The following is a 26,574-nucleotide window of genomic DNA, read 5'->3' on the forward strand; positions in this document are numbered from 1 at the left end:
CACCCCTTTTCATGCCTCTAGGGCAGTGGTCTCAAACACGCGGCCCGGGGACACATGCGGCCCGCCAGGTACTATTTTGAGGCCCTCGGTATATTTATCATAATCACAAAAGTAAAATAAAAGTTTCTTGATCATATGTCTCTTTAGCTATAAATTACAATATTATTATTAAGACTTAGCCAAAAAGAAAGATTTATAAACTATAAAGAGTTTAACCTCATGCAAAATTGTCATTTCTTTAATAAGACATTAACTATTTTTTCTGAGGCCTTCCAAGTACCTACAAAACCAAATGTGGCCCTGCAAAGGGTTTGAGTTTGAGACCACTGCTCTAGGGGGATTGCAGCCCATATGAAACATTTCTTGAGCCAGACATTTCAGCTGGAGCTAGAAAATGGAGAGTTTGTGTCCCCAACAAAGTGCAGGCAAAAACCAGGAGATAAACCTCCACACACACAATCAGAACCAAAAGACAACAGTGGAGGTTCGAGAACGAAGGTGTGCAATTTTATTCAACAAATCATAGTCTTCTGCGGTGGCTCGACACGCACATGTTTCAGCCAATACGGCCTGCTTCAGGAGCCTTTGTGACTCACGATCATAATTTTTAAAGAAAATGGAAATTCAAAGTCACTCAAGAAATAAATAATAGAAGTACAGAAACTCACTGCACATGCTGGAGGGAAAGACTCCTGCATCTGTGCCAACCTACCCAACCTACCCAAACTCATGCTGCCCTAGGCAGATGCCTAGCCTACTTAGTGGTTGGTGTGTCCCTGTTTGTTGCATGTTTTGGGTGCAGTCTTGATTTTTGCATCTTCTGTTTGATATGAGTTGAGAGCATCCAGCTCTGCTGACAGTTTGGCATAGTTGGAAATAATGCTTTGCTACTTTAATTTCTGTTTATTTGAAACTTTTCTATACTACCCTTCACAGTGTACCAAGTATACTGATACAATATTGGTAAAGATAACAAAAAGTTAACAGAACAATATAATTTGTTCTTAATGTCACCCTTCATTGAAATTAAAATACTGTATTTGCAGTCAGAGCAAATTTTATTCTGTTCAGTCCTTTGGCTGTTGGACAGAAATTTAGACATAAGGGGTCAAGGATGTCTGCCTGGGGGAAAAATAGTTCTCCAAAAATGTAACATAATAGGACCAAATGTGATGTTGATGGGAGGGAGACAATTGAATAATATATTGAGTTTGAAATTGAGTCAGATTGGAGTTCCAGAGAACATAAGAAATGCCGCTGCTGGGTCAGACCAGTGGTCCATCGTGCCCAGCAGTCCGCTCACGCAGTGGCCCTCTGGTCAAAGACCAGTGCCCTAATAGAGGCCAGCCCTAACTGCGTACGCTCCGGTTCAGCAGGAACTTGTCTAACTTTGTCTTGAATCCCCTATGGCAGACTCCAGAAGAGCGTTCCAGCCCCTCCCCCCCAAAAAAAAAAAAGGAAAAATGTTCCAATGCAGTTCTGTGAGAGGAGCAATAGAAAATGTGATACACTATAAACATAGAAGTTAGGGAATTGCTCATCACAAAACTGCCTCTCCCATGTTCATGACCCTTATAGTCAGACACACACATATTAGAAATAATTCCATGAAACATGCACCCACCACCTCTTTTTCTGTGCTGCCATGCCCCTATCCCTGATGGACTGCCTTTTACTGATTTAAGATGTGCATTTCATTTTTCTTTGTTGTAAATTCTACTGTGAAACCTAGTGACTGAGATTTATAGCTTTCTTAAATGGTTGCAGTGTGTATATGCTGTGGGACAGTGGCACCCTGTGGTTAAACTGTAGATGCCATTATCCCAGGATAAGCAGGCAGCATATTCTTAACGCATGGGTGATGTCACCGACGGAGCCCCGGTACGGACACTTTTAACTAGAAAGTTCTAGTTGGCCGCACCGCGCATGCGCGAGTGCCTTCCCGCCTGACGGAGGAGTGCGTGGTCCCCAGTTTCTTCGTTTCCGCGGAGCGAAGAAGACGCATGTGTTTTCAACGGCTGTTGAAAAATCTGATTTTTGCCTTCCCGCTCGCAAAATTTTCTTCTTTTTTGTTCTTTTCCCTTCGGGTTTCTTTTCCGTTCTAAAAAAAAAAAAAAAAACTTTGCTTTTTCTTTTTTCCTTATTTTTCAGGCCGGCCCCGGCGGGGCCTGTTGCCACCATACAGGCCTCCGGTTTTGATTTTGCGGAGGCCGTGTTTCCCTTCATGCCCCCTCAGCCGGGCTTTAAGAAGTGCCAGCGGTGTGCACGCCCGATCTCTCTCACTGACCCGCACAATTGGTGCCTACAGTGCCTGGGTCCAGAGCATCGGGCTGACACCTGCACCCGCTGTGCTACTCTTAAAAAACGTACATTAAAGAATAGACAGATCCAACAGAATATCCTTTTCGGTACCGGATCTGCCATGGAATCGGCCGCGCCGTCGACGGCACCGCAAAAGTCGGCACCGACTACTTCGACGACGCCTGATCCTTCCTCGGGGTCGCTGGCACCAGGTAAACCAGCTAAGAAGCCTTCCACTTCCCTTGAGCGCCCTCCTGCCACAGCGGCGACGCCGGTCCTCCCGGCATCACGCCGACCCCGAAAACGCTCTGCCCCGATTTCGGTGAGTGCCTCGTCATCGGCCTCCTCATCGCCGGGGCATGGAGCGGCACCTATGGTACCGAAAAAGAAAAAGCAGTACCGGTGCCTCCTCTGGACGACCGCATTGCGGCCATACTCCAAAGCCAATTGCAAGAGCAACTACAGCAACAACTCCAACACTTGTTGCCAGCAATATTGGCCCCACTCCTTCCGGTACCGGACCGGCCCGAGCCTCGCACCATACCACCGGTGTCGACACCATCGGTACCGTTGAACACGTCCATGCCGGTGCTTGCGGCTGAACCACTCAATCTCCCTGTGCAACCACGCTCTGACCCCGACCCTCCCAGACGTCAAGACCGACACCGGTCCCTCCGAGACCAGGACTGGCACCGGTCTTCCTCCCCCGGTACCGTCTCGATGCGCTCTGGCAAATCTCTCTCTAAGACTCGCCACACTGAGCCATCCACACAGCCGTCCCGTCCTGCACACACCGACATCAGGGACCCGGACTTATGGTAAGAATCCCCACCCGGTACCGATGATGAGGCTTCATCAACGGACGAGGAACCCTCGATGGTCGATACCAGTTCCAAACCTGAACAGTCCTCATTCACTAAATTTCTAAGGGAAATGTCGGCGGCTCTTTCTATCCTGTTGGAATCCGACTCTAAGAAGTCCCAGGCTTTTCTTGATGCCTTAGACTTTGAACAACCCCCCAAAGAATTTTTGAAGTTACCCGTCCACGACATCTTAAGGGAAACTTTTTACAAAAATTGGGAAAACCCTCTCACGGTACCGGGAGCCCCTCGAAAACTGGATAGTTTATACAGGGTCATCCCTATCCCGGAGTTCGACAAACCTTAACTGCCCCATGAATCCCTTCTAATGGAGTCCACCTTAAAGAAAACCCAGGGCTCCAGTGTTTATGCCTCCACCCCTCCTGGCAGAGGGGGCAGAACGATGGATAAATTTGGCAAGCGCCTTTATCAGAATTCCATGCTTGCCAACAGGGCTAATAATTATACCTTCCACTTCTCCTTCTATATGAAGCATTTGATGCAACAACTCTCCTCCTTACAAAAGTACATCCCTGAGCGTAAGGTCCCTGTTTTTCAACAACAAATTTCCAGTTTACTCCAACTCCGGAAATTCATGGTACGCTCCATTTATGACTCTTTTGAGCTGACCTCTCGAGTATCTGCCATGGCTGTTGCCATGAGGCGCCTGGCCTGGCTGAGAGTTTCTGACCTCGACATTAATCACCAAGACCGCCTGGCTAACGCACCTTGTCTTGGTGATGAACTCTTCGGGGAGTCTCTGGACTCAACCACCCAGAAACTCTCGGCACACGAGACCAGGTGGGATACTCTGATAAAACCTAAGAAGAAGACTCCACCTGCTCGCCCCTACAGACAGCAGTCTTCCTACCAACGCAGGTTCTCGGCCAGACCTCTCAACCCCCCTCAACAACAGCCTCGCCGACCTCGTCAACAGCATCAAACTCAGGCTCGCTCACAGTCTCACCAACCTGCCAAGCCTCTCCCTCCGTCAAAACCATCTCAGCCCTTTTGACTCTTTTCTCCAGGGCATAGCCAGTCTCCCACCATCATTGCCTCTTCCTCAGCCGATCGGAGGACGCCTTCAACTCTTTCTCAGCCATTGGGAAGTCATCACATCAGACCTGGGGGTCCTCAACATCATTCGCCACAGCTACTCTCTCAACTTCCAGACTCTTCCACCAGACAATCCTCCCATAGAGTCTGTTTCTCACTCCTCCCAATCCCTTCTCCTCCTGAGGGAGGTCCAATCCCTCCTTCTTCTCAATGCCATCGAAGAGGTACCCCCAGACCAAAGGGGTCAGGGATTCTACTCCCGCTACTTCCTGGTTCCCAAGAAGACAGGAGACCTCCGTCCCATCCTCGATCTCCGGGACCTCAACAAGTGTCTGGTCAAGGAAAAGTTCAGAATGCTCTCCCTTGCCATGCTTTACCCTCTTCTCTCTCAACACGACTGGCTATGTTCCCTACACTCACATTCCAATCCATCTGACTTCACGTCGCTACCTTCGATTTCAGGTACAGCACCGTCACTATCAGTACAAAGTGCTACCCTTTGTCCTCGCATCATCGCCCAGGGTGTTCACCAAGTGCCTCATTGTGGTGGCGGCCTTTCTCAGGTCCCACAACCTCCAGGTGTTCCCCTACTTGGACGATTGGTTAGTGAAAGCACCTACGTCTCCTCTTGTGCTACAAGCCACTCAGCACACCATCTCCTTCCTCCACCTCCTGGGGTTCAAGATCAACTACCCCAAGTCGCATCTGCTTCCCACACAGCGACTTCAGTTTATTGGAGCCGTCCTCGACACCACTCTGATGAGGGCGTTTCTCCCCTCAGACCGACAACGGACCCTGCTCCACCTCTGCCGTCAGGTGCTCCTTCGTCGCTCCATTCCAGCTCGGCAAATGATGGTCCTTCTGTGCCACATGGCCTCGACGGTCCATGTGCTTCCTCTGGCGCGACTCCACCTCAGGACACCTCAATGGACTCTGGCTAACTAATGGTCACAGACCACGGATCCTCTTTCTCATTCCATCTCTGTGACATCGTCTCTTCAGCAATCTCTTCAATGGTGGTTGAACTCCTCCAATCTTTCCAGGGGTCTACTCTTTCATCTACCCCCTCACTCCATGATCATGACCACAGATGCCTCCCCCTATGCATGGGGAGCTCACATGGGAGATCTTCGCACCCAGGGACTCTGGACCCCTCAGGAGCGTCAACATCACATCAATTTCCTGGAACTCAGAGCCATGTTCTATGCTCTCAAGGCCTTCCAGCATCTTCTCTACCCTCAGGTTCTTCTCCTGTGCACAGACAACCAAGTCGCCATGTACTACATAAACAAGCAAGGCGGCACCGGATCTCCCCTCCTCTGTCAGGAGGCCATCCGCATCTGGACCTGGGCCACGGCCCACAGTCTCTTCCTCAAGGCTGTCTATATCCAGGGCGAACAGAACTCCCTGGCCGACAATCTCAGCCGCATCCTTCAACCTCACGAGCGGACTCTGGATCCTCCCACACTCCGCTCCATCTTTGCTCGGTGGGGCACTCCTCAGGTGGACCTCTTTGCAGCTCCTCACAACCATCAACTGCCCCAGTTCTGCTCCAGACTCTTCTCTCTCCATCGTCTGGCCCCGGATGCATTCCTGCTCGACTGGACGGATCGGTTCCTCTATGCCTTCCCTCCACTGCCTCTGATGTTGCGGACGTTATTCAAACTCCGCAGGGACAAAGCCACCATGATTCTCATCGCCCCTCGGTGGCCTCGCCAACACTGGTTCTCCCTCCTGCTCCAGCTCAGCTCCAGAGAACCCATTCCTCTTCCTGTGTTTCCTACTCTACTTACACAGCAGCATCAGTCTCTACTACATCCCAATCTGTCTTCGCTCCACCTGACAGCTTGGTTTCTCTCGGGCTGACCTCTCCAGAGAATCTGTCTCAGCCTGTCCGTCGCATTTTGGATGCCTCCAGGAAACCGGCCACCCTCCAATGTTACCATCAGAAGTGGACCAGGTTCTCCTCTTGGTGTCTACTGCATCACCACGATCCCACCTCGCTGGCGGTGGAAACTGTACTAGATATTTGCTCTCTCTGTCAGACGCTGGCCTCAAGTCTACCTCAATCAGAGTCCACCTCAGTGCCATCACTGCGTTTCATGAGCCTATCCTCGGAAAACCGCTCACGGCTCATCCCCTGGTTTCCCGGTTCATGAGAGGCCTCTTCAATGTCAAACCACCTCTGAAGCCTCCTCCAGTCGTCTGGGACCTGAATGTGGTTTTATCTGCCCTCATGAAACCTCCGTTTGAGCCTCTTGCCACTACTTCACTCAAATTTCTGACATGGAAGGTGCTTTTCCTCATTGCCATCACCTCTGCCAGGAGGGTTAGTGAGCTGCATGCACTGGTTGCCGACCCACCTTTCACTGTTTTTCACCATGACAAGGTGGTTCTGCGTACCCATCCTAAATTCCTTCCCAAGGTGGTCTCGGACTTCCACCTCAACCAATCCATTGTGTTGCCTGTCTTTTTCCCTAAGCCCCATTCTCATCCTGGGGAACAGGCGCTACACACGCTGGACTGTAAGCGTGCCCTTGCATACTACCTTGACCATACCAGGGCTCACCGCTCGTCCTCTCAGCTCTTTTTGTCCTTCGACCCTAACCGTCTAGGTCGCCCTGTCTCTAAACGGACGCTTTCTAACTGACTTGCTGCCTGCATTGCGTTCTGTTATGCTCGGGCCGGTCTCTCACTGGAAGATGCTGTCACGGCCCACAGGGTCAGAGCTATGGCTGCTTCTGTGGCTTTCCTCCGTTCCACACCCATCGAGGAAATCTGCAAGGCTGCCACTTGGTCCTCAGTTCACACGTTCACTCACTACTGTCTGGATACCTTCTCCAGACGGGATGGACACTTCGGCCAATCTGTGTTACATAATTTATTTTCCTAATGGCCAACCATCCCTCCTCCCTCTCTGTTAGCTTGGAGGTCACCCATGCATTAAGAATATGCTGCCTGCTTGTCCTGGGATAAAGCACAGTTACTTACCGTAACAGGTGTTATCCAGGGACAGCAGGCAGATATTCTTACGTCCCACCCACCTCCCCGGGTTGGCTTCTTAGCTGGCTTATCTTAACTGGGGACCACGCACTCCTCCGTCGGGCGGGAAGGCACTCGCGCATGCGCGGTGCGGCCAACTAGAACTTTCTAGTTAAAAGTGTCCGTACCGGGGCTCCGTCGATGACGTCACCCATGCGTTAAGAATATCTGCCTGCTGTCCCTGGATAACACCTGTTACGGTAAGTAACTGTGCTTACTTTGAAATCTGTGGCATCTGATGGTTTGATAGATATACTACAAACCATTTACTATCCCATTGAAAAATTATCTTAAGTCCCCATAGCCCATATAACTATTTACTGCTCTATTCTATTCACTAAGTGGAAGAACAGCCTCAGACTTAGACAGCCTCTTTTACTAAGCTGCACAGCAACAGCCCCGAATGGGCTACGGGGCCGTTAGCACAGCCACTAATGCGGCTTTGTAAAACAGGCCGAGAATGTTTATATCATACAGATGTTATTGTCCAGTTTTCTGGTCGCTCTTATTGTCAATCATTGGCTTCCAACCACCAACCACCCACTTTAATCTTTCTATATCAATTCTTTTTTAAATATTTTATTAACTTATTTTACTTTTTCTTTTTTTTCTTTTATCAGCAAATTCTAAAACAATAAATACTTTCTTTTTAAGTATAATATGTCAAACTATTAACTTCCTTTCTTCTTCTTCTTCAAAGGGGCTGGTGTAAATAATCTTCATTCACAACAATCTTTCTTAAGCATTAGGACTTATGATGATGTACGAGAAACACTTGCTGAGGATAAATGTGCTACTAGATTTTTAGCACTATCATTATTTAATAACAGCAGCACTTATCTGGTCCTAATCACGGTCATTTTTCGCCTCTTCTAGCTCCAGGTATTCAATCACGGTGCAGAAAGCTGCTTCACTATTTACCAACTTTTCGCAGTTCACAGAATTTTCCACCGCTGCTTCAGGGTTTTTCTTTGAATGGTCGTCTAAACAGAAAATAAAAACTACCTTATAGTCACCTATTTTGGTTTTTGATTTTTTGTTCTTAGAAATAAAGTTCAACTATAGGAGTTACAAAAGTCACCTAACCAGCAGTCTTTCCCGTACCTATACACAAAAATGGTGACGGTGTCCTTTTACTAAGGAGTCCTTTCATCAAGCCGCGCTAGCGCGTCAGACATTTCATCATGCGCTAACCCCCGCATCTGACTAAAAAACTAACACCTGCTCAATGCAGGCATTAGCAGCTAGCGTGGCAGGCGGTTTAACATGCGGTATTACAAAAACGTCCCATCTCCCTCAGCTATCTTTCTTGGGCCATCTATTAATGATTTAGATATGCATTTCATTTTCTTTGCTGTAAATGTTGCTGAGAAATCCATTGATTGAACTATATATGACAACCATCAAGAATGATTTATAGTAGTGCTTGTTAACTGAACCATGCAGTTAACTAGTGGTTGCTGTGTGTGCAGCTTGCTAGTAATAGAGAAGCACAATACAGTGTTCCTCTGCAAATTTGTGGTTTGCAAATCGCGGACTTGCTCATTTGCGATCTGCTCCAACCACCTCTTCCTGTAGTAAAGTCGGGCTACACCAATCAGGAGCTGCGTGTCAAAGCAACTCCTGATTGGTGTAGCCCAACTTTACTACAGGCAGAGGCGGTCGGAGCAGACCGCGAGTGATTTTCTTCACCCACCAGCGCTCCAGCTGCCCTCTCCTGCCTCCCCTGCCTTTGAAATTTGCAGGGGTTCCTGGAACGGAACCCCCGTGAATTTTGGGGGAGTGCAGTATTTGTTGCCATGAGACAGAGGCACCCTGTAGTCAAAACTGTAAAATCCATCCTTTGGTATCTGTTAACAGAAATATCCTAATAGATACTTTATACATACGGTTTATACAAACATCAGTATTGAATATCAGTAGTGGCCAGATAATTTCTAGGTACACCCCATCTTGGTCCTCAGACCACCGCAAAAAAGTCCTGCAGCGGTCAGCCCTAATATTGAGCAGCAATATCTGGTTAAGTACTGCTGAATATTAGCAGTTGGCTAGCCAGCATGATTTAATTGGATCCTGTGACTTTAATGAGAAGCTGGCATATATTAAATAAGGTGTTGGTAGAGCATTTACCGTATATACTCGAATATAAACCAGGATTTTTGGGCCAGAATTCACGGGAGCCATTCAGGAAGCCACTTAGCGCCAAGAAACAACGCCAAAGCGCACTCCTGCTAGGACTGGTCAGCGGCTGAAGAAAGAACTCGGCAGCAACCGACCTTTAGTTAGCAGCAGGGCAGGAGCGCAGAAAGCTCGCTCCTGCCCACTATACCTCTGGACCAGCAGGGATCCCAGCAGCAGAGGAGGTACCATAGACAGGGAGGGGGCTGGGTGCAGATCCGGCAGGGGAGGGCTGAGTGCAGATCCTGGCAGGGCACTTGAATATTAAACTGTCTGACTTATATTAGAGTCAACCATTTTTCCTCCTTTTAGGGGGGGAGGTAAATGGGGGTCTCAACTTATATTCGAGTATATATGGTAAACTGTAAGGGGGATGATAAAATCTATCATATGAAAATTCACTATTTAACACATTTTCAGTACATGAGCAAGGGATTTCTTGGGTAAATGTTGTAGCCAGTGTTGACATGTTTCCAGTGAACATAAGAATTGCCCTCGCTCATGTCCCCTCTCAGTCTCCTCTTTTCAAGGGAGAAGAGGCCTAGTTTCTCTAATCTCTCACTGTATGGCAACTCCTCCAGTCCCTTAATCATTTTAGTCACTCTTCTCTGGACCCTTTTGAGTAGTACCGTGTCCTTCTTCATATTTGTTGACCAGTGCTGGACGCAGTACTCCAGGTGAGGGCACATCATGGCCCGGTACAGCGGCATGATAACCTTCTCCAATCTGTTTGTGATCCCCTTCTTTATCATTCCTAGCATTCTGTTCGCCCTTTTCGCCGCTGCCGCACATTGCGCAGACGGCTTCATCAACTTGTCGATCAGAACTCTCAAGTCTCTTTCCTGGGAGGTCTCTCCAAGTACCACCCCAGACATCCTGTATTCGTGCATGAGATTTTTGTTACCGACATGCATCACTTTACAATGAAAACTACTGAAAGTAAAACTAAATACAATCTAACTCTAAAGTAAATGACTGCAACAGTATAATTTCTTACTTTGTTAAAAGATTGACACTGCTGAGCTTAAGAAAAGAGATACATGTATATGATATACTCCAATATTCTAGCTGATGTTACAAAGCTTTCATTTCTCTTTCTAATCATAAATGTAATTGATATTTATTTAACTCTTAAGAAATTTTCTTTACTATAATTTGGCTCTATATCTGTGCAATGTTGCTTTTAAAAAATAAAAATAAAAAATTACAATTAAAAAGTCTCTATACTGTGCATGGAGAAGTCAGACAATCAGAGGAGAGGTTGAACTTCGGAGCTCAGCTAAAATAAAAGCAGAAATAGTGAATGATTAACCCTAGCAAGAAAGTCAATCTGCTGCCTGGACTTAAAGTTCATTAGAGGTTGTGGGGGTCTGATAGTTCACTGTGCTGATTTTGAATGCCTTCATCTTTTCTCTGTGGAACCAGTCATGCAATACTTACTTGTACCAAGCAAACCCCTCACTCCCCTTGAGTGTAGGGAGCAACGCAGAGCATTCAGCATGGCTCCCTGCGCTAATAACCGCTATTGTGGTTTAGTAAAAGGGGGAAAAGTTTGGGCTGGTAATGTGATCAGATGGTAGTAATGATTTTTGGTTTTCCTTTAGGTAAGTACTATTTTCTTTGCTTACTACTTAGAAGCATGTTAGGCATGTGATTTTTGTTAGGATAGTGTTTTTTTTTTTATAGTTTTCTTGGGTTTTGCTGTGAGTGATAACAGTCCAGGGGAAAAAATGTAAAGTGAAGTTGATTGAAGACTTACTGGAAACAACAACAAGAAAAAAAAATTGATGGACCATCCAGAAAGTCATGAAAATCAAGGTCCTTGGACAACCTGGTTGTAGTCCAACCAGAGCACTACTCTTCTAGTGGTCTGCAGAGGAGGTAGTATTGCAGCCCTGGGGAGGAAGGAAGATGGCTTGCCATTGCAGAAGTGTGAGACCTAATTAGGCAGAGCTCATTACAACAGGGTTCTGGAGGAAGCCCTGGTTGGCACCTGCTGCCTTCCTTTGGCTGAGAAATGTGATTGTAGTAGCTAAGGGCTAGATTCACTAAGCAAACCGATTGTGTACCGATCGGTTTACGACCCCTTTGTGACCAGATTTCCCTTGGGCCTCATTCACTAACTTCTCCTGTGATCCGCTTTGAATCCATGCATGCAAATGAGGAGAAACGCATGCAAAGTAGGCAGGGAGGCGATTCACAACACAAAATTCTTGATCCGACAGGGCTGGCCAATCAACTGAAGAAGCAACTGCTGGGGAACTGTCGAAAACATCTTTACGACTCGAAGCCCTGCTCTCTGCCTTGCTCGCTGCCCTCTCCTGCCTGCTTGCCGCATCGCCGCCCTGGTTCTCCTGCCCTGACTTCCCTGCAAGCCTGTGGTTTTAACCCATGGGTTTAAAGCGGGTTAAAACCACGGGCTTGCAGGGTAAAAATTAATTTAAAAGTTTAAAATTAAAAATAAAAAAAATTGCAGCTCCGACAGGCATGCGCAGACCATCTACAGATAGTCTGCGCATGCTTGGGGATCGCAGAAAAGCAATCTGTGCTCGCGATGGAGGCGTCCCTCCAATCGCCCCATCTGCATATTTTAGCTTCCAGAATTTGTCAGACCTGCCCGGATTGGGCAGGTTGATGAATATAGCCCTAAGTCAACTTGGGTAAGGGGGGGGGGGGTGGTAATCATATAGGGGTCAACAGAGAAAGCCACACAGAGCTGAATGCTGATAGCTGAGAATGCACTTCTGCTGCAAGACCAACAAGAATATGTTTTGCTGTGAACAAATGTTACAAATCTAAAGTTCGTACAACATGTTTACTAATCAGAGGAAGACAGTAGACATATGCACACAAAGAGCACCTTATTGTGCATGTACTGTGTGCAGATACCAGCCTTGCAAAAATTTCTAACACATAAATTTTTATGAGGCATGTAGAATAACTTGCAGATGTACGAGTATGCTGATACTTTTTGTGTACTTCTGACACACGCACATAAAACTGCTGTTACTTCCATTCTTTCTTTTTAAAGTTCAGATATTTGCTGTGTGCAGAAAAGAAGAAAATAAAACTGACAGTAAATCCTCTCAGCTAACTGCCTTAGACCTGGCAGATAATTTCTCATGTAGTGTACACATTGCAGAGGAATACCTCATCTACTGTGCACTCAGTGTGTATCATGATGAATCCCTTTTTCCCATTCTGCACCTGTTGCACTTAGCAGTAATCACACGCTTCTGCTCAAATTACCTGAACAGTTCATCCGGTCTGCCCTGTAAGTACATGCATTACAGTAGTTTTCTGTATCAGCCCCTCAGAAAGGAAAGTTGCAAATTAAACTCATGGCACTAGATCCCAAACCTGATTCTGATTGAGCTGAAAGCCCAAAAGAGCAGGAGAAAACAGCGAGTCAAAAAAATGTACCAGGCAATAGGTTAAGACAAATTTTAAGTGTTGATCTTTTTTGCATTTAAGCACTTTAACTAGTCATCAAGAACTATTCATTTTAATTTTAATATACTGTAACTAAGCCGGCCTATAAGATGTGCTTCTCCCCACCCCTTATCAGTGATTAAAATAGTACAGGAGATTGTGCTGTAGAGTTTGCTGGATAGGCAATACTATATGCTGTCTTTATTTCAGAGTAAGGTAATGTGAGGTAGAGCAATACTTCTGTGATTTACTTCTCCGATATATTTAGTTTTGGTGACTAGTGTATTTTATTTAAGATTTTAAGAATGCGGATGTTCACCTGCTATATCACACTTTGAGCTCTCTAGCTGGAAAAGTGTGAAGTGTTTCCCCAAAAGCTGTTGATGATGTGTATAATTGGCAATCAGTTTTGGTGGCAAAGCACCTAGTTGTTAATTCTGATTTAGCAGGGGCTTGACAGCTATTAGATGTATAGAGAGCTCAGCCTTTGGTTTAACCAATGTTGTAACACTGCTGCCCTCTTCTGGCTATCTTTTGGTGTTCTGCAGGCATAGGTCAGTAAAGCTGGCCATTGAGGGCTACTTTGTACTGTACAATTAAAATTTTTAATCACATGATTAATTGCATAAGGCACCTCCTCACATTTCCTATATATATACATAGCAAATGTAAATTCTCAAAACTGACACATTTCAATTCAATTGTCCCATAGAAAGGTGGTATATCAAATCCTATTAATCCCCTTATGAAACCAAAAATAAAATTTTGTCTTACTTTTGTTGTTTGGTGATTTTATCTTTCTAATCATCTCTTTCCACATCTCCGGTTCTGCTTCCCTGTGCTCTGTCTGTTCACTTTTATTTTCCTTCTCTTTACTTCCTGCCCTATATCCATCCTTCGTGACCAACTTTTCTTCTTCCTTTTCAAATCTGTCTAGTTTCTGTCTCCCCTTCCATGCCATTCATGGGCACAATCATATCCCTCCCCTTTTCCTTGCATGGGTACTCTCTCTTCCCTCCCCTCCTTCTCTCCACCGCTCCATGCTCACCATTTTTATCCTTCCCTCCTCTGTCACCATCTCGACCTATTACTACCACTTATTTCTATAGTGCTACCAGAAACACGTAGTGCTGCCAAAGCTTACAGTCTGTTCAAGACAGACACACTGCTGCCCTTTAAGATGAATAGTTGCATATCCTGCAAGAACAATGGCATGAACATATAAACAAGTTAACATTCCACTAGCTTGCACTAGGCTTACTGCCTAACAGGAAGCGGAACATTAATTGGCAGCGTTTACCTTCATATTACCGCAAGGAAAGAAATGAGAGAGTCAAAAGCTTCTAAAGCAAGGAGAGCCTGGAGATAAGAACATAAGAATTGCCGCTGCTGGGTCAGACCAGTGGTCCATCATGCCCAGCAGTCCGCTCACATGGCGGCCCTTTGGTCAAAGACCAGCGCCCTAACTGAGACTAGCCCTTCTTGCCAATTGCCCAGCACCGCTTATGCAGGGGCAGCTCTGGTACCACCTTCTCCTGCGACCAAGCCAGATCTCAGTGTGAGCTTTGCTGTCAGCTCGACCGTCCATTTCTATATCAGAACTGGCTGGATCTAGCCCAGGAGAGTACATGCTGCCTGGCAGGTGGCTTTTGTGCTCACAGCCAAAAGGAGAACCAGGAGAGAGAATGCCTGGTAAAGGTGCTCTTGTGCTGCTCCCTCACCTCCTCACTAGGGGTGGCCAGACACTTCTTGGAAAGGTGTTCTCATTTTAGTAGGTTGCCAGTCTGTAGCCTCAGCATGGTAATGTGCTCCAGCACTGCTTCGTGATCAGAAGCAGTGGCATAACAAGTGAAGTTGGCGTCTGGCACTGCTGCGCTGTGCACCCCCGACTCTTCCCTGTTGCTTGGGTGCCCCCCACTTTTCCCCACCTCTTGGGTGTCTCTACTTCCGTGCCCCACATACCTCCTGAAATGTTTGCCGGTGCGAGCATTATCCCAGGACAAGCAGGCATGATATTCTCACATGTGGGTGACGTCATCTATGGAGCCCCGATGCGGACAGCTTTTTCAAGCAAACTTGATTGAAGATTTAAAGTTTGCTCTGCTGCTCACGCATGCGTGCCTTCCTGCTCCACTAGAGGGCGCATCTCCCCCTCGTGGTCTCCAGTTCAAATTTTTCCGCTGAGCCTAGAAGTCGTGTATTTTTAGGCTCTGCCCCAACTGCCTTCTAGCACCGCGATTTTTTTCTCGTTTTATTGAATTAGTCGCTGTGCGCTTTTTTCTCTAGATTTTTATCTGTTCCTGCTTCATTTTGACCGACCCGGAGGCTTCCGGGTCGCCGTCGCCGCGTGGCTACTTGGGCCTCGGCCAGTTTCGTTTTTCTATGTCCCGGCCTTTGACCGGCTTTAAAAAGTGCACCCGGTGCGAGCGGCTTCTTTCCATCACAGACCCGCATCGCCGGTGCATCCTCTGCCTGGGGGCCGCTCATCCAACCGACTCCTGCCCCCAGTGCGCTACTTTTCATAACCGGGCCCTTCGTCGAAGAAAAGCCCGAATGGCGGACCTTTTCACCGCCGACCAACCCTCTACCTAGGCCTTGAGGTCGGCCCCGGCCTTGACCTCGGCCCCAAATACCTCGGCACCACCTCGAGACCCGACCCCGAAGACCTCGGGACAGCAAAAAGCCTCGGCCCCGGGTAAGTCTCCTCTTTCTTCTTCAGGTTCCGCACCAGCGAAGAAGCCAGCCTCGGGGACACCGGCGACGCATGGTGGAACCCCCATGCTTTCAGCCCCGGCGAAGCCTCCCAAGCCTTCGGGCCGTGCCTCCACCACACGGGAATACTCTGACACGAGGTCACCCCCGGTGGAGTGCACCGAGGCATCGGACATGCCCTCGATGCTGTCCGTGCCCGTCTTCCAGGACCTACTCCGGGCGATGATCTCGTCGGAGCTGTCCGCTGCACTTGCCCATCTACAACCAGCCCAGACCTCGACCTCGCGTGCGCCGGACCAGCCTGAGCCTCGCGTCGAGCCCCCTCAGGGCAAAGTGCACCAGCTTCGCCGCATTTCATCCTCCTCGGATTCCTCCCCGAGGCGCCCGAGACGCTATCCCTCCTCAGACCGCCGCGGAGCAAAGCGTCGAGCTAAAACGACCGAGACCTCAAACCGCCGTACCTCTAAGAAGGCCCGGAGTTCTCCCACACTACGTGATATATTTGGACTTCAGCAAAGCTTTTGATAGCGTTCCACACCGCAGGCTGTTGAACAAACTAAAATCGATGGGATTAGGGGATACATTCACAACATGGGTAAGGGATTGGCTAGATGGTAGGCTTCAAAGGGTGATGGTAAACGGTACCCCTTCCAAAATGTCAGCAGTGATGAGTGGAGTACCTCAGGGCTCCGTCTTAGGGCCGATTCTATTCAATTTATTCATAGGAGATTTGACCCAAGGACTTAGAGGAAAAGTATCACTGTTTGCCGACGATGCCAAACTATGCAACATAGTTGGCAAAAGCAGTGTGCCTGACTTTATGACGCAGGACCTAAGACAGCTCGAGCAGTGGTCAGCAACTTGGCAGCTAGGCTTCAATGCTAAAAAATGTAAAATAATGCATCTAGGCAAAAAAAATCCACACAGAACTTACACACTAAATGGTGAAACCTTGTCCAGGACTACGATGGAACGTGATTTAGGAGTGATCATTAGCGACGATATGAAGGCTGCCAATCAGGTAGAGAAGGCTTCATCCAAGGCAAGACAAATGATGGGCTGTATCCGTAGGGGTTTTGTCAGCAGAAAACCTGAAGTAATAATGCCACTGTACAGATCCATGGTGAGACCTCATCTCGAGTATTGTGTTCAATTCTGGAGACCACACTACCGAAAAGATGTGTTGAGAATTGAGTCGGTTCAGCGAATGGCTACCAGGATGGTTTTGGGGCTCAGGGATCTCACGTATGAAGAAAGGTTAAAAAAACTGCGGATGTACTCATTGGAGGAGCGAAGACAGAGAGGAGACATGATTGAAACCTTTAAGTATATTACGGGGCGTACAGTGGTGAAAGATGATATCTTCAATCTTACGGGGCCCTCGGTAACCAGAGGACACTCGCTGAAAATCAGGGGAGGGAAATTTCAGGGTGATGCTAGAAAGTACTTCTTCACCGAAAGGGTGGTCGATCATTGGAACGAGCTGCCTCAGCGGGTGATTGAGGCCAGCAGCGTGTTAGATTTCAAGAGGAAATGGGATATTCATGTGGGATCTCTAGGAGAGTAAGAATCAGGGAGTGGGTCATTGGTATGGGCAGACTCGATGGGCTATAGCCCTTTTCTGCCGTCAATTTCTATGTTTCTATGTTTCTATGTTACGAGGCCGTTCACCGACGCCCCGTACAGGACCGCTGAAGGTGACGGAGTTATCACTCTCCAACCCTCGCATCATCCTAACTCCCCCTCGGACCGGGGCTCCGAGCCGAGGCCCCAGGCTTTCGCCGAGGGAGTCCAGGTCGAGGTCACCGATTCGACATCGATCGGTACCCCGTACCCCGGCATCGTCTCATAGGGGCTCCTCGAGACGACGTAGGTCCTAGACCCCGGAACACTGCTACAGTGTTTCCCCGGTCTCGGAGCGCGGGTCAGAGCATGAACCTCGATACTCGAGGGAAGCCTCCCCGTCCTTCTCTGCCCGACGGAGGTCTCGTTTACCGTCCCCACACGGGGCCCCGGGAACGTCTCACCCCTCCTTCACTCGCTTCGTCCAGGACATGGGCCACGCTCTGGACTTAGACCTCCAGTCCGACTCAAGATACTCTAAAGAGTACCTGGCGGAACTTGACTTACCGTCACCACCTAGAGAGTCCCTTCGCTTACCGCCCAATCCGGTACTCCAACAGGCTTTCTTCAGGAATCTGGAGACCCCCTACATGGTAATAGCTGTCCCCTCCAAAATGGAGTCCAAGTACCGTACAGTACCATACCCAGGTTTCGAGCAACCACAGCTCTCCCACCAGTCGCTGTTGGTAGAATCTTCCCTGAAAAAGGCTCACCCCTCCCGGTTCTCAGCGGCGGTCCCCCCAGGTCGAGAGGGTTGGACCCTGGACAAGTTCGGCAGAAGACTGTACCAGAACGCTATGATGGCCTCTAGGGCAGTGGTTCCCAACCCTGACCTGGAGGACCACCAGGCCAATCGGGTTTTCAGGCTAGCCCTAATGAATATGCATGAGAGAGATTTGCATATAATGGAAATGACAGGCATGCAAATCTGCTCCATGCATATTCATTAGAGTTATCCTGAAAACCCGATTGGCCTGGTGGTCCTCCAGAACAGGGTTGACAACCACTGCTCTAGGGTACAAAATTACACTTTCACCTTCATGTCCTACTTGAAACATCTCATTGGACTATTGGGAGCCTTTGCGACCAACCTACCGGCCCCACGCCAAGGAGCCTTTAACCTGCTCCTGGAGGTCTTCTCCAACCTGCGCCTCCATTTATTTCACGCGGCTTATGATGGCTTCGAACTTTCCTCCAGAGAGGCAGCCTTCGCTATCGCCATGCGCCGCCTAGCCTGGTTACGCCTCGTCGACATGGACCCCAACTTACAGGATCGGTTGGCTAACCTCCCCTGCGTGGGCAAAGAACTTTTTGATGACACCATCGAGGCAGCTACGAAACGCCTTTCGGAGCACGAACGCTCGTTTGCCTCCCTAGTTCGGCAAAAACCAAAACCACCAGCATCCAGGCCGTTCAGGGCCCCTCCTCGCCACTACCCTCAAAAGTCTACCCCCGCCTTCTCACGGCCTCCACCCAGATGCCCGCAAGCTCACCATCGGGCCCCACCCAAGTTCCAACCGCCTGCGACCGCCAAACCATCCCCGTCCTTTTGACGGGATAAGCGGATGGGGCTGGCCCCCTCCGCCACAGCCCCAGGCCTCCTTCCCATTGGGGGACGCCTCAGAGCCTTCTACCCGCGCTGGGAACAAGTCACGTCGGACGCATGGGTCCTTGGCGTGATCTCATCAGGATACTCTCTCAACTTTCGGGAAAACCCTCCAGACAATCCTCCAAGGGCGTGCCCTCCCAACCGAACTCAGTTACTCCTCCTTCTCTCAGAAGCTCGAGGACTGCTTCACCTATGGGCAGTGGAGGTGGTCCCCCCCGACCAGCGGGGGATGGGGTTCTACTCCCGTTACTTCCTGGTACCGAAGAAGACGGGAGACCTGCGCCCAATCCTAGACTTGAGGCGACTCAACAAATTTCTGGTGCAGGAAAAGTTCCGCATGCTTTCCCTACCGATTCTCTACCCTCTCATCGACGAGGGCGATTGGCTCTGCTCCCTCGATCTAAAGGAAGCCTATACACATGTTCCAGTGCACCCCGCTCACCGCAAGTACCTGCGCTTTCAGGTGGGGGATCTACACCTACAATACCGAGTCCTCCCCTTCGGCCTGGCGTCGTCACCCCGAGTCTTCACGAAGTGCCTCGTGGTGGTCGCAGCTGCCTTACGCGCGCAGGGCCTCCAGGTGTTCCCCTACCTGGACGACTGGCTGATCAAAGCCCCGTCCAGGGAGGGGGTTATCTCAGCGACCCAACAGACTATTATTTACCTTCAAGGTCTGGGGTTCGAGGTAAACTTCCTAAAATCCCAGCTGCGCCCCTCTCAGTCCTTACAGTTCATCGGGGCCGTGCTGGATACGGTCCGACTCCGCTCCTTCCTTCCCCCTCCACGTCAAGAGGCATTAGTAAGTCTGAGTCGAAGGATTTCGCGGCTGTCTTCGGTATCAGCTCGGCAGATGATGACTCTTCTGGGCCACATGGCCTCCACCGTCCACGTCATACCCTTCGCCCGTCTCCACCTGAGGATTCCTCAATGGACCCTGGCATCCCAATGGCGTCAGGACGGGACCCAATCGACCGTCCCGTGACAGTGACTCCTTCCTTGCAACGATCGCTCCTCTGGTGGGCCGACTCTTCAAATCTATCCAAAGGTTTACTTTTTCTCGCCCCTCCACATAGCAAGGTACTCACCACGGATTCGTCGGAGTACGCTTGGGGAGCTCACCTGGATGGCCTACGCACTCAGGGGATGTGGTCAACAGAGGACCGCCGCTGCCACATCAACGTGCTGGAGCTTCGGGCCATCTATCTCGCCGCTGTGGCTTTTCAACATCTGCTCCACGACCGGGTGGTTCTCGTCCAAACCGACAACCAGGTAGCAATGTACTACGTAAACAAACAAGAGGGGACGGGGTCTTGGGCCCTCTGTCAGGAAGCCCTGCGTCTCTGGAAGTGGGCAATCTCCAACAACATCTTCCTTTGAGCGGTGTACATACAAGGAGAGCGAAACTGCCTGGCAGACAGACTCAGCCGCCTCCTCCAGCCACACGAGTGGTCGCTGCACGCTCAAACCTTACGACAGGTGTTTGAGAAGTGGGGGACTCCTCAGATAGATCTGTTCGCCTCCCCCCTCAACCACAAACTCCCTCAATTCTGCTCCCGGGTGTACTCCCCGGAACGCCTCGAGGCCGACGCCTTCCTCCTAGATTGGGAGGGAAGATTTCTATACGCGTTTCCGCCTTTTCCTCTGATTCTGCGGACGCTGGTCCATATCAAACCGGTGCGAGCCACTATGATCTTGATTGCTCCTCGGTGGCCACGCCAACCTTGGTTTTCCCTTCTACTTCAACTCAGTACCAGAGATCCACTGTCTCTGCCTCTGTTTCCCTCTCTGCTATCACAGAGCCAGGGTTCGCTGTTGCATCCAAATCTTCAGTCTCTTCATCTGAATGCTTGGTTTCTCTCCCCCTGACTTCTCTCCCTGTGTCGCAATCAGTCAAGGAAATACTGGAAGCCTCGAGGAAGGCCTCGACTAGAACCTGCTATTCCCAAAAGTGGACCAGATTCTCGTCCTGGTGCTCCTCGCACGACCAGGACCCGGTGTCGGTCCCGGTCCCCTTGGTCCTGGAGTATTTGCTCCATCTTTCGCACTCCGGCCTGAAGACCAACTCCATTTGGGTACATCTTAGTGCAATTGCTGCCTTCCATCAAACCCTGGAAGGAAAAGCCCTTTCACTCCACCCCCTAGTTTCTCGTTTCATGAAAGGTCTTCTGAATGTCCACCCTCCTCTCAAACCTCCCCCGGTGGTTTGGGATCTTAATGTGGTCCTGGCTCAACTCATGAAACCCCCTTTCGAGCCATTAGACAAATGCCATCTGAAATTCCTCACTTGGAAGGTGATCTTCCTGTTCGCACTCACTTCCGCCCGACGAGTTAGCGAGCTACAGGCGCTGGTGGCGGACCCCCCTTTCACTGTATTCCATCATGACAAGGTGGTCCTCCGCACTAACCCTAAGTTCTTGCCTAAAGTGGTGTCTGATTTTCATCTCAACTAGTCCATCGTCTTGCCAGTATTTTTCCCCAAGCCCCACTCTCATCCCGGAGAGACGGCGCTACACACGCTTGACTGTAAGAGAGCGTTGGCCTTTTACCTCCAACGCACTCAGTCTCATCGGACAACCCCACAATTGTTTTTGTCCTTCGACCCTAACCGGCTGGGTCGCCCAGTTTCCAAGCGCACCTTGTCCAACTGGTTGGCTGCTTGTATTTCTTTTTGCTACGCTCAGGCTGGTCTCGCGCTGCATGGTTGAATAACGGGACATAAAGTCCGAGCGATGGCAGCCTCCGTAGCTTTCCTCCGATCCACACCCATTGAGGAAATCTGCAAGGCTGCCACGTGGTCTTCGGTTCATACTTTCACCTCCCACTACTGCCTGGATACATTGTCCAGGAGCGATGGCCGTTTTGGCCAATCGGTATTGCGTAATCTATTCGCCTAAATTGCCAACTTCCCTCCATCCCCTTTCAATTAGCTTGGAGGTCACCCATGTGAGAATATCATGCCTGCTTGTCCTGGGATAAAGCACAGTTACTTACCGTAACAGGTGTTATCCAGGGACAGCAGGCATATATTCTCACAACCCGCCCACCTCCCCGAGGTTGGCTTCTTTGCTGGTTAAGTGAACTGGAGACCACGAGGGGGAGATGCACCCTCTAGTGGAGCAGGAAGGCACGCATGCGTGGAGCAGCAGAGCAAACTTTAAATCTTCAATCAAGTTTGCTTGAAAAAGCTGTCCGCATCGGGGCTCCGTAGATGACGTCACCCACATGTGAGAATATATGCCTGCTGTCCCTGGATAACACCTGTTACGGTAAGTAACTGTGCTGTACCTTCCACCTGCTGCTCACACTGGTCTCAGATCCCTTTTGACGTCACGTCCTGTGATGTCCAGAAGGGAGATGAGGCCGGCGCGAACAGCAGGTGGAAGATGCTTCTTTAAAGAGGTATGCAGGGGGCAGAAAGGATTAAAGGTGCCAGTGGCCCTGTGAAGATGACACCTGGGGCAGTCCACCTCCTTGCTATGCCACTGACCAGGAGTCTCCATGCTTGTGCTCTGACACTGACTGCTGCTGTTACTGTGAGTCCCTGACTGTACAGCCAGCCCTGCAGTGAACTACCCCCATAGGCAGGTCTATCTCCTTCCTCTTTCCCTCCCTCTAACCTTTCAGAGCCTGCTGGCAGTGCTTGCAATTAAAGCAGAGCGCTGCCGGCAGGCTAGCCAACTCGTGATCTCTTCAGTCCCTGCTACACCGGAACAGGAAGTTACATAGCTGTTTTGGTGTAGCAGGGACTGAAGAGATCATGAGAGACTGGAGCTGGCTACCCTGCCAGCAGTGCTCTATTTTAATTGCTAGCACTACTGGCAGGTTATGAAAGATTGAAGGGATAGAGGGAAGGAATACAATGGACCACAGCTGGCGGCGTCAGGGCAGAGGTAAAGGGGACCTGCGTTAAAATTGTTTAATGCATTAATCGCATTATTAATATGTTAAATGTGCAACCCTAGATTTTTCTTTATCTACTTAAGTAATTATCCTCCTGGGACAGAGGGGAGTGTGTAGGAATCAAAGGGATCTTTGTAAGTGAAGAGATATTGGCATTGATAGGGAAGGTATAAGTGAATCCCCCCTTCTCCCCTGTCCCTTGTTCCTCTCTGCTGATTTCTCCCATTCCTGATCACCTCATCTGTCCTTCCTTCCAAAGATCCATTTTGCAGCTCCCTGCTATAACTTTTAGGCCACTCTACTCTAGCAAGCTCTGTGTATGATATGTATGTGGCTGTATCATGATTTTGTAGGCTCCCTGGGATATACTGACTAGGTCCAGTCGATTTTACCAGTGTTTCCCAAGTCAGTCCTGGAGTATCCCCTTGCCTGTCAGATTTTCAGGATATGTGCAATGAATATGCATGAAATTGGTTTGCATACACTGCCTCCATTATACGCAAATCTCTTTCATGCATATTCACTGCAGATATCCTGAAAAACCTGACTGGCAAAGGGATACTCCAGAACCAACTCGGGAAACACTGCAGTACAATGACTGAAATATATAATTGATTTTATTTATTTACTTACAGTTTTTTTTTTTATATATACCATTCTTCTAGTCTAGCAGAAAAATCAAAATTATTTGCAATGGTTCAGTTCCAAAAATTGAACAATCCAACTACTACATTTAAAATTTAACAATAAAACACTAACATTTTTCTTAGCCAAAAATGACAAATAATGCAGATGGATCCAACAGTCACAATTGAGCCATATGCTGTAGTCATTGTACCCTGGGGAGCTAAGAATTTGGTAAGGCTAGGGAAATATAATGTGTGCTGTATGTTAATGTGGCACTAAAAGTACCTATTCTGTAGGTGCTAGTACTCTCTACCAGTACTTTGCTTGCAGTTTTAATTTGTGCACCCAAAAAAATCAAACATGGAATAAGTTGGTCTTTTAAGTGCATTCTGCCTTCTATGATTTCAGGTTTTATGTTTACAATAAAAAAGGCCACCTGGTAAACACACCGTATGTGGACAACTCCTACAAATGGGCTGGGGGAGGCTTCCTGTCTACAGTCAGCGATCTGCTTATCTTTGGAAACGCCTTACTTTACAGTTACCAACTCCAGCAGTTTCATAATTTATGCAGCAAGCTTTTACCAGGTTACCTCAAGCCCGAAACGACGACGATGATGTGGCTTCCAGTGCCAAATACTGAAATGTCATGGGACAAAGATGGCAAGTATGGGATGGGATGGGGCACTGTGGAGAAGAAGCAGGAATATGGTCAGTGCAGACAGCAGCAACATTACGTGTCCCATACTGGGGCTGCAGTGGGTGCAAGCTGTGCCTTGCTTATTCTTCCTGAGGACTTGGAATCTGTGGATACAAGTAGCGGCGTTGTGCTTCCACCAAGAGGCGTGGTGGTTTCTCTCATTTGCAATATGGAGTCTACTAACCTCAACAGGACCGCCCTGAACATTGCCCTGGAGTTTGAGAAGGACAAAGCGGCATGACTGTTGTCCATGCATGGATGTGAGTGACAACAGCAGCTACGTGTAATGTTGTTTTTTTTAGGAAGACAGTCCTGGAAGAAGAATGCAAAGGTCTTTATTCCAGCATTTATCATTTGCATTTTGCCAGCAGTGCAATATTTTGATGTATCTGAAGCTTTTAGACTCAGGGAAAGCAGACTCATTGTTTATAAAAGTGTAATGCACATACCTTTTTAGAGGGATTATTTTACCTGGAACATAGAACTAATATTAGGAAGAGTTCCATTAGTCTGCAAGTAATATTTTTCCCCCTCAGCTGGAGGTGAATTTTATCTGCATCCAGGTAATGAAACATGGAACTAAATTAACGTGGCAAGTATTTGTGTCAGACCTGGTACACATCTCAAAAATAGTGTGTGAGAGAATTTTTCTTTATGTTCAGTGTTGTGTTTATTGCTGGGGCTGTCATTTGGGAAAACTGCATTAACCCAACCCCCCTTTATAAAACCGCACTAGCATTTTTATCGCTGGCCACGGAGGTAACTGCGACGTGGCCAATGCTAAAAGCACTAGCACGGTTTTGTAAAAGGAGGGGGGGATAAGTGTAAATAGGGGCCACCCCTTCAAGAGGCAAATTCTGGTCAAAGCATGTAGTGGCATCAAAGTTGACACTGGATCAGCATATTTTTATTTATTGATTTGATATACAGCAGGGGTAGGGAACTCCGGTCCTCAAGAGCCGTATTCCATTCGGGTTTTCAGGATTTCCCCAATGAATATGCATGACATCTATTTGCGTGCACTGCTTTCAATGCATATTCATTGGGGAAATCCTGAAAACCCGACTGGAATATGGCTCTCGAGGACCGGAGTTCCCTACCCCTGATATACAGCTTTTACCAATTAAAGTCCTAAACGGAAAACATAGTCAATAAAAACAAACCTTAAAAAGAAAGGAATGCCAGTGTCATTTAGGAAAGCAAAGGAGAGCATCCACATACTCATTCAATCTTAAAATAAAGTTTAAAGTAGCTTATCTGTCCCTCATAGGCACCCGCTCTCTGGCCTCAAATAGGGTTTATCGTATAGGAAAAGAAATGTTGCCTTCAGAGTGGGGAAATGATTGTTTTGCTCTAATAAAATCAGAAATAGAGCATTCCAAAGAGTTGGAGGAAAAAAGTAGAATGCAGAATGTCTGGTGGATTCTAAATGTGCTTGACAGGGATTTGGAATAACCATTCTGTTGGAATCTAATGATCATAGCATACGAGAGGGTGTACAGGGAAGATGAAAGATGATGACATACCTGTGTGAAAAGCCTGAAATGCACGAATGGGTATTTTTGAATTTAATTTTGAGATGTACAGGTGAGAAAAGAGGGGGTTACATGATCATATTTAGAAGACCTGCTAAGCAAATGAGCTGCACAATTCTGTAGTGTTTGGAAATGTTTAATCTGACTCATGGGTAGACCTGCATAAATTGAATTGTAATAATTAATTTGTAATAACATGTAACCTTTAGTCCCCAGATCTCAGGAATTGAGCTCCCAAACCACCACCTCTTAACTCATAAACCTATGAGCACTAAACCTGAGCCATTTTTAAAGTTTAGGACTCCAAAGCATGAAATTTGAATAAACATGAAACATTGAATAGATTTTATTGTATTTATAAACAAGATTCATCTAAGTAGATCTTTTTATCAAATGCTTTTATAGTGCTGATACTACTAATTTTCTCTTCCATAGCAACACTTGGAATACACAGCAGTTATTCATATAAAAACTTTACAGATTAAGGGGCCCTTTACCAAACTGTGGTAAAAGTGGCCTTATGTGCATCATTCCTATGCACAAAGGTAATTTTTACCACGGGGGTAAAATATACAATTTTTTTCTATTATCTGTATTAATGGCCACATACTAATTTTCCAATTGGTGCATACGCCCTTACTACTATCTACTTTGTAGGTGGTAAAGAGTTATGCACTAAACTTACACTAATCTGTTAGTGTGTATGCTAATCGATCAGTGCAGAACATGCCCACTCTCTGTCCCCAGACCCTCCCCTAGCACTAAAATATAAATGTATTTGTAGTGCCTAGATAGCATGTAAATATCCCCAAATTACTGTGGGACACCTCAGCACACTCTGCAGTAATTCAAACTCCTCTTACTGACTTACAAATGCACTCACTCAACTGCCCCTCACTAGTTCTCTTCACTTACTTTTCCCATTGATCCCCCCCCTCAGCTGGTGAGTCCCTCCTTTCTGTGCCCTTCTCTTTGGCTGACAACTCAAGACTCAGTCCCT

General features: G+C 48.0%; 1 protein-coding gene across 1 annotated transcript in view; it reads left to right on the forward strand.

The window, feature by feature from the left end:
- Positions 1-25,918, forward strand: part of LACTB (lactamase beta) — a 50,810-nt gene extending 24,892 nt beyond the window's left edge. The window contains exon 6 of the mRNA XM_033920928.1: positions 23,749-25,918. Within this exon, the coding sequence (XP_033776819.1) occupies positions 23,749-24,280 (532 nt within the window). The 3' untranslated portion in view covers positions 24,281-25,918. The remainder of the gene's footprint in view (positions 1-23,748) is intronic.
- Positions 25,919-26,574: the final 656 nt, after the last annotated feature.

The sequence above is a fragment of the Geotrypetes seraphini genome, chromosome 14, assembly GCF_902459505.1.
Source record: "Geotrypetes seraphini chromosome 14, aGeoSer1.1, whole genome shotgun sequence".
NCBI classification, from domain to species: domain Eukaryota; kingdom Metazoa; phylum Chordata; class Amphibia; order Gymnophiona; family Dermophiidae; genus Geotrypetes; species Geotrypetes seraphini.